The following is a 13,857-nucleotide window of genomic DNA, read 5'->3' as shown; positions in this document are numbered from 1 at the left end:
TAAGATCTCGATAGAAGAATTCATTTATCATCAATTTTTTTAGTGAGAAAATGGCTTGATAAATTTTTAAAGACATTGTTACGAAGTAAAAGGTATTTTCGCTCTCAGTGATATTAATTTTGATTTTTCATATCACAAAGATAGCAATTAGTATAGACGATTATTATCAAATTATTATGAGCAAAATAGAAACTGGACAATAAAAACATAAAGCCATTTAAATTAAATTAAAAATCAAAAGTAAGTTTAAAATTTCTCTCTTTAAAAAATAAATCTATTTTTTTTCTTATTTTTGTGAATTTTATATAAAAATTAAAAGAGCATCATCTTATTTTAAGTGTTAAAAAAAACAGAAGAGTGTTTCATCTTAAATGGATAAATATTATTATACTAATTTTAATCAAATCTATTATCATATAAAATCATAAATCATTTTAACATTAGCCAAAATGTTAATCTAATTTTGATCAAAATTAGTTCTATTAATTTGAAAGTTTTAATTAATATTAAATTAATTTTAGTTAACATTATTATAATAGTAGTTGATAAATAAAAAGAATATTTTTAGAATGGAAAAATAAAATTAGATGTCTTTTTTTTTTCAGTTTTTTAAATGATGAGGTGGCATTTTGATGATAATGAAAATACTTTTTTATTTTTGCCCTATAATTCTTAACATTAACTGACGTAGTTGAGAAAGAAAGTTCTTGGGGGCAAAATGTAACTTTCCCAAAAATCAGACAGATAAAACCTAGAACTCGCCGGACATGGACGATCCTCCCTCGTTTCACCTCAGCCACTTCCCCTCTTTTTGAATCCACCGCCAGATTGCTTCTACGTTCAATCCTTCGTCTTTGCCTCCTTTCATTTTCTCTCCAAAGATACGATTCCATCGCCTTTCCGTTGTTCCCTTCCTCGTCGTCGCATCCTTCCCTCTCTCGTCAGTTCACGTTGTCGCCCGCCGACGACCGTCTTCGGCTATCCGTTTCTATTCTTTTCCTCTCCTTCATCCATCCAAATTGGTTATTATTCCTCCCCTCGCCCACCTTGCGCAGGCCAGCCATCATGTTTGCTGTGAACTAGGGTTGTTCGGCTACCGCGAGTTTCTATAAAGACTGGGAGTGTCGGTCGAATTGGATCTTCCAAATGGAAGAACAATTTATACTCCGCGTTCCTCCTTCAGTCGCAGAACGAATTGAACGCCTTCTCAATGAGAATGCCTCTTCTTCTGCTGATGGAGCATTGGATATCTCATTTTCAGGTAATTCTTCAACAGGTCACTTACTTGATTGAAATTCTGAAAGATAATTTTGTGCACCTCGAATGACCGTTGATAATCATAAATTCTTTAAATTTTCTTCGTTAAATCTTGAAATTTCGGTTCCAGTTTTTGATCCTCTACGCTACGTAATCTAATAGATGGCGTCTATTTGAAATCTTTTACCGAGTGAATACTTTGGGTATAAATGCTTTTAGTATTTGTAAATAGACGTGTGTTGTGTCGTAGACTTTGAATGATCAAAATTGATTCTATAGCAAGTAAGAATAAGTTTCTATCTGACTAATAATTCATTTTTCTCTTCCTGTCTCTCCATATCAAGAAGCATGATCAATTATAGGTCGCAGCAACTCACAAGTTTTTATGTGAAATCGATTTTCTAGCAATTGCTTCTTATTATGATTTAGGCAAGGATTAAGAATATCTTTTTTTTGGTCAAAGACCACTATAGAGAGCCCAAGACATCATTTGATTGTTCAATATGGTTTATATAAGCTTTATTCAGCAGCTAAAAACTACCTAATAAACTATCAACTAAACTAAAAAATGACTACTCACATGTGACCCTAAATTATCTCCCTTGGTGTTAAGTTGCAAAATTAGAATTAAAACAAGGTGATCATAGACCTAAACTTTATGCACTTTTGAACCATTCAAACCACCAATAGCCACAATGCCATTCCTATGTGTGTTTGACATGATAGCATACCAAACCCCTAGGATGACAACAAACACCCGATTGCCATGTGCAGATAAACATATTTGCTTAGGGAGAAGCAATACACTTTCTCTATTATGCTCTAATGCGTATCATGATTACATATATATGCAACTTGGCACTTCATTGCTTTGCCAGATCTCTCATAATGAAGCTATAGCTGCATGCATAGCTTGATTACTTCTAATACAATCATTGCTCAAGCCTCATGCTGAAGTGACAAAGTCCATCAAATACCCAGGCAATTATATTATTTGAACATGGTCAGTAGTTTTAGACAGATGTATGTATCTGGGTTAGGTGTATGGAACCTGCTTTTTAAGTTTTAAGTATCTTGGAGGTTCAAGCAACATTCTTAAAAAAATACCCAAACTCAACTAGAGAGGTCATTGGTTCAACTGTTCAATTGATTGAGCAGGTTGACTAGGAAAATTTCTGATAAGAAAAAAAAAATTCAAATTGCCATAATTTTGTTATTTAAAATCATCATATTATGTGTATATTAAATAATTCAATTTTACAACATGCAAAACCCACATAATACAATTGGGAGTTTGAATAAATTATTTAAAAAAAAAAATCCAATTTGATGCTTATATCTCGTCTTAGAGGCCTTATATCTTGCCTTAGAGACCTTATATCAAATTTGATCTAGTATAATATATGAATCAACAAGTGGTATTGGATCTTGAGGTAGGGATCTCTATGTCAACTGTAGTTGTTCCAAGCCCAATCATTGTGCCGATCTAGCAGTATTGCTAATTTTAGTTTAGCCATTGGTCTTTTTTTTTTCCTTAATTTTCCAGTGTCGTGCCATTTTTCAGTTCTCAGACATGTACCAAGCTGGACTTAGTTGACCTTCTCTTCTTGAATGTGAACCGCCCTGTCCCATTTTGAAAACACTGGTTTCAGGTGCCCCACCCAAATTTGAGAAGTCAGATGAAGTGTGAAGTATTAAATTTAGGTAAATCATGCCCCCCTTGTGCCTGATGAAAGTTCTTGGGGAGCTAAAGTGGATGAAGTTTTGGTCTCCCACAAATTGACTTCCATTGCCTGTAGATTTTGCTCTTCTCATTTTTGGTAAAGAAAAATTTTGCTCTACTATGATGCTTTCCAACATTTTTTATTTATGGTAGATGCCATCACTGCTCAACCACTAGATGTGAGTTGTCCACATTAAAGTAACAAGGTCTGTCCAAGCTCTTCTGCACACTTCATAAACCAACTTAACCACGGCAAGGTGAGAGCCTTTCTTGGCCTTCTAACAGATCATGGATGTAGGGGCATGATAAGAGGTGCTTATGGTGAAGATGTGCATAAGGCTCAGGCATGTTATCCCACTTTGCCAAAGGTTGGAGTGTGTGTGAGGAAGTGAGCTGGGTGGCTGATTTCAGAAGGACCTGCACTGTGCAACCTTGCAACAACTGAACATGAGATGGGCTAAAAGAAAGGGGCTTGTGTAGTTAGTGGTTGGATGTAGTTGATACTTGATAGATGCTGCTAGAGAGAGGGGGAAGACTAGAGGGTCACAAAAGGGAAAAGAGGATGAGCGACATAAAGGAGATGATTCAATTTGCTGAACCATGATACCTAGTATATTGCACAAGATGTCTTTCAACGTTGTTAGATAACCATTGATATTTACTCCCTCATCTATTTACTAAAACTGCTGAACTAAAGGCACTATCTCGTTGTATGATAATACAGGCTTCAAGCAGCTCTTTGCAACCACTATTTACTTATGTAAATTACTAAAAAAAGACCTTAAAAATAGTTTGCTCTCCTACTGGACAGTACTGGTGGATACTGTTTACTGTACTCTATCTGTTTTATTTATCAATGTTATGACACTAGTATTAATGTGCTCATCGTGTTGAAGTGCTGGCTCACTTGAACCAAGCTGCTCTAGTTTTGGCTTGTTCTGAGCTTCATTTTCTTGTGAGCAACTGACACATCATTTCATCTTTATCACGTGTCCTTTCTTTTGAATATACTTGCATTGTTTTGTATCCAGAGGATGGACGAAGTGGTACATTTATGATAGGTAATGAAACTTTTCCTGCATCACTTTTGGATCTCCCTTGCATAGTGGAATCTTACAAAACTTACGATGATAATGTATTAATCAAAACTGCCGATGTTGGTCAGGTAACAAGTAGAAGTCCATTTTTTTGACACATTGTTATCATCTTTGACCATTTAAACCACAATTTAGCATGTTATAAATAGATCATCATGGTGAAAGAAGAAGGAGATACATCTGTTGAAGGTGTTGAGTACAAGCATGGCCTTACTCCCCCCATGAGGGATGCTCGTAGACGGCGGTTCCGCAGGGAGCCTGATTTAAATGTAGTTGTCTCAACTCTAGACTGATTATCGTTCTTTGAAATGCTTTCTGATTTTCATTTCAACCTTCTTGGATGTGCAGCCGGAAGTTGTGGCACGAGTTGAGAAAGATCTGCTGAACATAATGTCTGGTGGAACTGTGGAAAATATCCTTGTTAACTTCCTATTTCTGCAAGTATTGCAACATGTATTTTGGCTATAAAGGTAGCATTTAGGTGGCTGGTGATCCTGTGTTGAATCTCATCCATCGTTTCTAGCTGCTTAAATGATCTTAATAAAAATAAAATAAAATAAAATAATCTTAATCATAGTTTACATAATTCTTTTATTTCAATGTCTGGCTTCTTAGGAAATTGTGCTCCTTCGATTCACATTAATCTCTACATTGTTCATCTATTTGAAACTGTCTTTACAAAATTTTCTTATCTGTGTGAAACATTTTATACAAAAATTTCAATCCAAATAGCTAGAAATATATTTGCTTAGTTTCTTCATTCATACCTTGACTGTTCGGTAGGATTACATGTTGAAACAGTTGCACCTGAGGCAGGTGGCCAGCGCAAGAAAAATGCTCCACTGCCTTCTGCAAAGCCAGATGTACCTACAAAGAGTGCTGGAGGTGAGCCTGAAAGAAGTGATTCTGATGATTCAATGTAACTAGAAAGTTACCAATCAAGCAAATTAATTACACAGTACGCTTTCAACTCCCAGGGTTAAATCGTCTTGTTTGGAATTTTCAAGTCCTTTTTATCTATGTTGTTCGTATGTCAACTTGGTCAGTAAAATATCTCTATAAAGGCAGATACTGTTACATTAATGTATTATGTTTTGATACTTTATCATACAGTCAGAGATTGTTATATCTCATCTCATCTGAAAGACTGCAGGTTCCAACATCGTTTTGCTGCTTTTATTTCGTTGTAACATATTGTGTCATTTCATTAATTTACTGGTAAGCACAAGCCCTTTGAGCCAGCTAAGAACAGAAAAATTTGGAAACAGTCTGATAACGATTACCAAGTTCAGATCAAGAAGCAGAAAGCCCAAGGTGGTCTACCTAGAGAGCTACAAACATTCAAATAATGAATTAGAGGTGTGCTTGTTGATATAGCTAATTAAGCTTACTCATAAACATCTGAACGATGGTGAGTTCTTATTGTTAATGGTGAAAAGATTGGAGTTTAGTGTCATATGCTTCATCTAATCTGAATAGCATCGAAGTGTAAGGAACATGGTTCTTTGTTTCTATGCTATTCTTTTGTATATATATATATATATATATATATATATATATAATTTGAATTAAAAAAATAATTAAAATATTTTTTTAAAATTTTATTTCTAGAATTTAGACTTCCCAATTTGATGATAATTTTTAAGTTTTTTTTTTTTTTTAAAGATTTTATCTTTAGGGTGTGTTTGGTTGGAGGTTATTCTTGATAACCTTGGTTATCCATCCAAGATTGGTTATCAATGAAAACCCTATTTGGTTTAGGTAATCGATGATTTCTGAGTAATGTTCCATGTCTAACATGTTAGCAAAATGACATGCAACCAGAAATCAGAAAATCTCGAAAAATTGAGATTTTTTTTTTATTCCGGGATTAACAAGTTTTTTTTTATCGAAAATATTCTCGAATAAGAGAAAAATATGATAAAAAATAAAAATATAAAAAATAAAATATTTTTTTTAAAAAAAATAAAAACCATTAAATATTTTTTAAAAAATTTTAAAAATAGAAAAACATAAAAAAAATAATAATAAAAAATGGAGAAAAAAAATAAAGAAAACCTAAAAAAATAAACAAAAAAAATTAAAAAAACGTAAAAAATAATTAAAAACGTAAAAAAATTAAAAATATATATAAAAAATAGAAAAAACATAAAAAATTAAAAAATAGAAAAAAAAATTTAAAAATTTAAAAACATAAAAAAAATGGAAAAAATAAAAAATAGTAAAAAAATAAAAAAAAAAATTAAAAAAACTTTAAAAAATACACATAAAATAAAGAAAATGTGAAAAATAAAAAATAAAAAACATACCGTTTAAATAATAATAATAATAATAATAATATTAATAATAATAATGATTGATTTTGTAACTAACAGTAATATAGTAAAATATTAAATTAGGTTATTCATTAAAACTTTCAAATAAACAAGTTTTTGTTGGATTACTTAAGTTAAATCAAACAACATTTGGTTATATTTTATTTCTCATAACCTTGGTTATGTGATTACTTGATAATCACATAACTAATGTTATACATGATAACTTAAACCAAACACATCCTTAAAGGTCAGACTTTTAAATTGCGTTATAATATTTAGTTAAAAGAAAAAAAATTTTAAAATGAAATAAATTTAAGTATTTATGGAGTATTGTAATGAGTTTAGGGGATATATTAATGTATTAGGGATTTATATAAGAAAATGTTGATTTTTTTTTAATTTAAAATCTAAAAAAACATCATCTTTTCTTTTATTTTTTTTAAATTTTAAATTAAAAAAATTAATTAAAATATTTTTTAAGATTTTATTTTTAGGTTCAAACTTCCCAATTGAGTTATAATATTTAAGCTAATTTTTTTAAAAAATATTTTATCTCTAGGGTTTTTCCAATTGGATTATAATGTTTAATTAAAAGAAAAATTAAAAATAAAATAAATTTAAGTATTTATGGAGTATCCTAATATGTTTAGGAGATATATTAATGTATTTGAGATTTATATTAGGAAATGTTGTTTTTTTTTCATTCAAATTTTTCTTTTTAAAAAATCAATAACATCGTGCATGTGCTTTTTGTTGTTCATTCCTCTTGCTGCAGAATCATGTTGAAACAAGTGAAAAGGAAACTGAAGTTATATGTAAAATACTCACAGATCATGAAAATGATGCGGAATAATGTTTGCTATTCTATCTTATTCCATAACCCTTCTTTTATAGAGGTTAGTTGGGATGTTTATCTCATCGTTCCAGCAATAATTAGAGATGATGAAGTGGTAATTAAGTTCTTGTGGGTGTGCTGCATCAAAGCATTGGAATGGATTAGCTCTTGGCTGGACCAAATTGAGACCACAATATTTTGCATGTGGGACTCATGCAGCATCTTGCACGAGTTAGCTACTCGGGAAGGTGCATATATACAATAGATTTGGGTCCAATTCCTTCACTCATGTTCATGTGTCAACTCTCATCGCAATCACACGCAAATAGTGTTGGGAATATTATGTATCAATAATGCATTCGTCCATTCTCTATCTGATCAGATTCTTCCTTTGAGAGAATCCTTAATTCGTTGAGTTTCATGTGGTTTTTGTTGCATGGAATTCCCGACCGGCTGCTTCAATCTACTTCATTCGATCTATTCGATCGTGAATTAAAATAGATAAGAAAAATACACACAATAATTAACCTATCTTTCTATGAAGACCAACATAAATTATACATGTGCGATCTAAACTTCTCCCTTAAAAGTCTAATATATTAATTATAGGAGGTATAGTGCAATCACAAGTTCAAATAAGCGCGATCCACTAACAAGACTATAGCTTGGCAATGAATTATATATTATGAAGTATTTTTCTAAAAAAGAAGGCAATTCATTTATTTCTTTAAAAGCTAAGTAAACTATATTGTTCCGGCTAAATGTTATGAATGGTCAAGCCATTCGTTAACGAATTTGCTGACACATACTTTCTTCGGAGAACACTAATGATTGGGATGAACGAGTCTGAAATGCACTCTAAAAGAGAGTTAGACTGATCGTAGAATGGATGCTGGAGTCACTCTGACGCTCAAGTTACGGTTTCCTTCAAGTGATATGTGATAATGAAGAAATGGAGAAGAAGGGTAGAATCCGGTCTAGGGTTTTGAGAGATTGGGGGATCCCTTATCATTACTTTCGTGAGTGCTTATATGATTGTTTGGAGAGCATCTCCATGTCGATCAAAATTTCATCATTGTGAGAACTGACCAAGGGACCAAATCCAACAACTATTGGTTGTCACTCCATTTATCCAGCATTACATGTTCATAGGAGAGCATCTAGGGGACCAACTTTGTCAACCTTGTAATCGTTCCCCTGTTCTCAGGATGTCACACATCTTGGAATATTTGTAGTTACTGTTAGTGAACCCGTATAGGGCATATGCCTCTCTTGAAGTCGAAAAAGGTTAGGTTGATGTGGAGTCTGTCAGTGAGATCAAGAGGGAGTCTGTTGTTAAGACTGAAAGGGAGTTTGTTGGTAAGATTGAGAGGGAGCCTATCTCGATTACAAGACTAAGAGGGAGCCTATCTCGGTTACAAGACTAAGAGGGAGTCTGTCGGTGAGATTGAGAGGGAGTCGATCGATGAGACTAAGAGGGAGTCAGTCGACGAGACTAAGAGTCACTGAGACTGAGAGGGAGTTGGTCGGTGAGATTGAGAGGGAATCTACTGTCAAAATTGAGAAGAAATCTGTTAGTGAGACTGAGAGGGAGTCTGTCACCGAGATTGAGAGGGAGTTTGTCGTCAAGACAAAAAGGGAGTCTATCACTAAGATAGATAGGGAGTCTATTATCGAGACTGTGAGGGAGTCTATTGGCTGTTAGATTACATATATTTATTTGTTTATATCTTTTAGGGCAATTAAGTCTTTTTTTCCTTTTCTATTTAGGATTTAGGGTTTCTTAACTTAGCTATATAAGATTTTATATTTTGTATTTCTAACATTGTCTTTGGATTTAATAATATGATTAGTTTTTTTTTATTTCTTAATTTCTGCATGGTATCATAGTGGCTTTCCTTATTTGATCTAATTTTTCTCCCACCCCCTGTTACTACTTCCTGTTGCTGTTGTTGTCTCCTACTATTATTGTTGATTTCTGCACCGACATCCTTTTCTGCCAATTTCTGCACCAACATCCTTTTCTATCGATTTCGGTGTCAACGTCCTGTGTTGCCAATTTTGGCGCTGACGCCTTATGTTGCCAATTTTGGCATCAACGCCCTTTTCTATTGATTTTGGCATCAACACCCTGTGTTGCCAATTTCTATGCCGACATCCTTTTTTTGCTTCAGATTCTTTATGTGACCACGAGTCATTCTAACACTAGTTTTTTGCGGATTGTACATATGTGTATTCATACAATTTGGTTATTCTGAGCATTATCCATTCTATCACCATGCTTGGTCATACATATGCTTCATGATAATCTGATCCATATATGTTGGAGCAGCTTTAACAGTTCCTTGCTTCATAATCCTTTGCCATGTAAGCTTTTTCTCATATAGGTTGGTCATCATCTGACATTTTAGGTATATCTTCATCTTTTGTATATTTTAGATTATGGTGCCTCTCGTCATATGTCATCTAATTTATCATCTTTTATTTCTCTTTCTCCCAGTTCATTTATATCTATTGTGACTACTGATGACACTCCTATACTATTAGTAGGTGTTGGTTTAATTATTACATCTTGTTTATCTCTTATTGATGTTTACTATATTCTGAGTCTTACTTTAAATCTTATTTTTGTTAGTCAATTATGTGAGTCTAGATACCTAGTCTCTTTTTCTTTATCCAATTGTTATGTTCAGAACCCACGATCTCAAAGACTAATTGGGATAGGCCGTAAGCAAGGACTCTATGTTTTGGATTAACTCAAAGTATCATAAATTGTAGCTTCGAGTGTGGATTTATCATCTTTTCGTCTGAGTCATTCATCTTCTAATTTTTATTTGTGGCACTCTCGTTTAGGTCATGTTTCAGCGTCTCATTTGCAGTTTTTTTGCTTCTATAGGATTATTAGGACCTCTAAAAATTTCTAATATTTCTGATTATAGTGGTTGTACTAGCTAAATTTTCTACCTTACCATCTTCTAAAAGTATTTCTTTTTTCTTCTATTCCCTTTAATCTTATCCATTCTGATGTGTAGGGACCCTCTCCTATTCTTACAAGAGGGGGGGGGGGGGGGGGGGCAAGGTATTATGTTTCATTTATTAATGATTGCACTAGTTACTCTTGGTTTATCTTATGAAATACAGGTATGATTATCTTACAATTTTCGACAACTTTAAAGTTCTTATGAAAACTCAACATTCTAGTGTCATAAAGTGTTTTCGTTGTGATTTGGATGGGTGAATACACTTTAAATCATTTTTCATATTTACTTGCTTCTGATAGTACTATTTATCAAACCTCGTGTACAGATACACTTGAACAAAATGATATGGCTGAATGGAAACATATATATCTTGTTGAAATAGCTTGTTCATTGTTAATGTTTGCCAGTGTTCCTATTACCTTTTGGGTGGAAGCAATTCTTACCGCTACTCATGTGATTAATAGAATTCTAACATCTTTTGGGGGGAGACCTTGTTTAACTTTCCATCTCTGAAATGAATATATTGGGCCTACCCAAACTCAGATTGAGTTCTTTCTATGATGAGTTTGACCCTCCATAAGGAGCATCCACTATATCTTGACCTTGACTGATAACTCAGTATGACTTTTTGTCCTAGGGGACACGTAGGATGGTAGAGCTCTACTGTATCACAAACCTTCCCTTCAAATCTAGTCGGATGAGGTGTAGTTTGACTGACTGGACTATGATGAGTTGTCAGATTATCTTCCTAAAATGTTGAGTTGAGAGGACTGCATCTTTCTGGGATAGCTATCTGAGTATTGGTCCTTGGGAAGAGAATATCTCGCATTTAATGGATGTGATATTCAAAATTGCATATCATGTTGATTATTGGCACCCTATACTACAAAATTAATGGGTAACGAAGGAAGGAGACTGTGACTAAGTCAACCACCTTTTTCAGAGGGTCTAACACACAAACGGTTGAGAATCGAGCTAACTAGCTTGGTTGCCTTTGTTAGAGTGTATACTAAAAGCCTAGCTTTTGTAAACATTTATTTTGAAATAAAGAATCACATTGGTCAAATGTCTACATTTATGCTAAGTGTAGTTGTTCAATTAATTTATATTGTAGATAACATGGTGTGTGGTGTCACACAAAGAAGATCATGTTATCAGTTCATTATAAATTATAAACAGTAGCTCACGACTAAGATGGATAGGAACAAACCATTGGAATAGTCGTAGTGTAATTTGATATTAGTTTATCTTGACTATAAAATTACACTAGTACACTATGAGTGTATTGAGTAGGACCATTTGAGGTAGTTTCTTTTTATACTGACTACATAAAAGAACATGACTTCTGTTATTATGGAAGTGTGTGCTCTTAATCCTGATATAATAACAAGCACATATATTTAGTATTTATTTCTTTAATTTATTAAAGGGTGCGATTTAGCTCGATAAATCAATAGGCCCGATAAGTTGAGAAATGATATTATTCATAGTGTGTGTTGTTGATTATAGAAGGAAACTGTGTCCTAGTAATCTATGTTGATAATGTCCCCAAGAGGAGCTCATAAGGATTGCCATGTAAACCCTGCAGGTGGACTTAGTCCGGCATGACAATAAGGTTGAGTGGTACTAATCTTGGGCTAAGATATTAATTAAAGTGAGTTATCAGTAACTTACTTAATTAGTGGACATTCGACATCTTAAACACAGGGAGATTAACACACTTATGATAAGAAGGAGCCCAAAATGTAATTTGGGATTAGTGCGGTAGTTCAATAATAATTCTTTAGTGGTATGAATTATTATTGATGAAATTAAGTTGGGTGTTCGGGGTGAACACGGGAAGCTTAATTTTATCGGGAGACCAAAACCAATTTCTCCTCTCGGTCCCTATCGTAGCCTCTTATTTATAAAGTCTTATACCCACTCATACCCACCTTCTTACCCACCTTAAGGTGGTCGACCAAGCCTAGCTTGGAGCCCAAGCTAAGGCCGACCAAACCAAGGTGAGATGGTTTAAATAGGTGGCCGGCCCTAGCTTGAACCCAAGCTTGGTATTGTCGGCCACAATAAATTAAAAAGATTTTATTTTTTAAATCTTTCTTATGTGGAAGCCATGGTTTTAAAAGAGAGTTTAAAATTTAAATCTTTCCTTTTATAGCTTTCTACAAAGGATTAAGAGAAAGGTTTGATATCTTTTCTTATTTGTAGTTAAAAAAAAATTTTAATTTTTGATAAAACTTTCCTTTTTTGTAACCATCCTCATGGTTTTAAAAGAGAGTTTTAAAATTATAAATCTTTCCTTTTATAGCTTTCTACAAAAGATTAAGAGAAATGTTTGATATCTTTCCTTATTTGTAGTTAAAAGGAAGATTTTAATTTTTGATAAAACTTTCCTTTTATGAAACCATCCTCATGATTTTAAAAGAGAGTTTTAAAATTAAATCTTTCCTTTTATAGTTTCTACAAAAGATTAAGAAAAGATTTAATATCTTTTCTTATTTGTAGATTGAAAGGAAGATTTTAATTTTAGAGAAAACTTTTCTTTTTGTAAATCATTCACATGTTTTAATAGAGAGATTTTAATTTATAAAAGTTTCCTTTTATAACCAACCATGAAGAGAATTTTTTAAAGATAAATTTTTATTTTAAAAATTTCCGGAAATAAATTAGGGAAGTTTTAATTTTTGTTTAAAACTTTCCTTGGATGGAGAATCATGAGGTGGCCGACCAAATAGAAACAAGAAAGGAAATATTAATTAAATTTTCCTTTCATTGTCAAAGAGAATAAGGAAGTTTTAATAAAACTTTCCTTATTTGCCAAGACCAAGGAATATAAAAGAGAGGGTAGAGGTGTCTCACCTCATAACAATCTATCTTGTTTGGTTCCTCTCTTCCTTGGATTGATGGTCAACCCTCAAGGAGCTTGTTGGTGGCCAGATTTTGCTTGGAGAAGAAGTAGAGAAAGGAGACTTTGTTTCTAGCATCCCTTGGAGCTTGGTGGTGGTGGTCGAACCTCATCTTCTCTTGGAGTTCTTGTGGTGACCAAAACTTGCTTGGAGAAGAAGGAAGCTTGGGTAGATTCTCATCTCGGTAGATCGTCACCCACACGACGTCCGAGATAAGAAGAGGAATATGATAGAAGATCAAGAGGTTGTTGCTTACAAAGAAAGGTATAACTAGTAATTCTATTCCGCATCATACTAGTTTTCTTTGTATAGTTTTTGAAATACCAAACACAAGAGACATATGATTCTAGGTTTCGAATTTGTAATTCGAGTTTGTGTTCTTTTATTTTTTTTTTGATCTTGTGATTCGATTGTTCTTTTTGGTTAAACCTAGGGTTACTATAAGGAAATTAAATATTGAATTTCGTTAAGAGGCTTTGTCGAGGCAGTGGTGGATGTTCTCATACCCAAGAAGGCCAAGTGTCTCACCATGTTTAACCTGGGAGCCAATTTCTGAAATAAATATTTAATTGAATTTGTAACATAGGTGGATTTGGTTCTATAATGTTAAGTATCGTTTGCGATCCAAGTCTAAACCTCTAAGAACAGATAAGTTAAATTTGGAATCAATAATGTTAAGTTCCGTTTGCGATTCCGAATTTAATTTCTAAAGAACACAATAGGTTGTTAGGAAAGGTTCA

The 13,857-nt window shown here is 33.2% G+C and overlaps 1 protein-coding gene across 2 annotated transcripts; it reads left to right on the top strand.

Annotated features, from left to right (window-relative positions):
* The first annotated feature begins 715 nt into the window (after positions 1-715).
* On the top strand, positions 716-5,205 carry LOC122037466 (transcription initiation factor TFIID subunit 7-like). Of its 2 annotated transcripts, none has more exons than XM_042596964.1 (5): positions 716-1,261; positions 4,012-4,145; positions 4,227-4,346; positions 4,426-4,489; positions 4,861-5,205. In XM_042596964.1, exons 1-5 carry the CDS (start codon positions 1,147-1,149, stop codon positions 4,998-5,000), a joined length of 573 nt encoding a protein of 190 aa, XP_042452898.1. In that variant the 5' UTR covers positions 716-1,146; the 3' UTR covers positions 5,001-5,205. The 2 variants fall into 2 exon arrangements, with proteins under 2 accessions (XP_042452898.1, XP_042452907.1); XM_042596973.1 differs by having other exon boundaries at positions 719-1,261; positions 4,867-5,205.
* The last annotated feature ends 8,652 nt before the right edge of the window (positions 5,206-13,857 follow it).

This window comes from Zingiber officinale, chromosome 1A (genome assembly GCF_018446385.1).
Source record: "Zingiber officinale cultivar Zhangliang chromosome 1A, Zo_v1.1, whole genome shotgun sequence".
Lineage (NCBI taxonomy): Eukaryota > Viridiplantae > Streptophyta > Magnoliopsida > Zingiberales > Zingiberaceae > Zingiber > Zingiber officinale.
This window is presented reverse-complemented; position numbering and strand designations above follow the sequence as displayed.

Bases quoted from the DNA above. Each gene is read 5' to 3' on its own strand.
- LOC122037466 (XM_042596964.1), top strand. From the start codon at position 1,147: ATGGAAGAACAATTTATACTCCGCGTTCCTCCTTCAGTCGCAGAACGA. The intron at 1,262-4,011 runs GTAATTCTTCAA...TTTTGTATCCAG, and splicing joins ATTGGATATCTCATTTTCAG to AGGATGGACGAAGTGGTACA. The intron at 4,146-4,226 runs GTAACAAGTAGA...TGTTATAAATAG, and splicing joins AAACTGCCGATGTTGGTCAG to ATCATCATGGTGAAAGAAGA.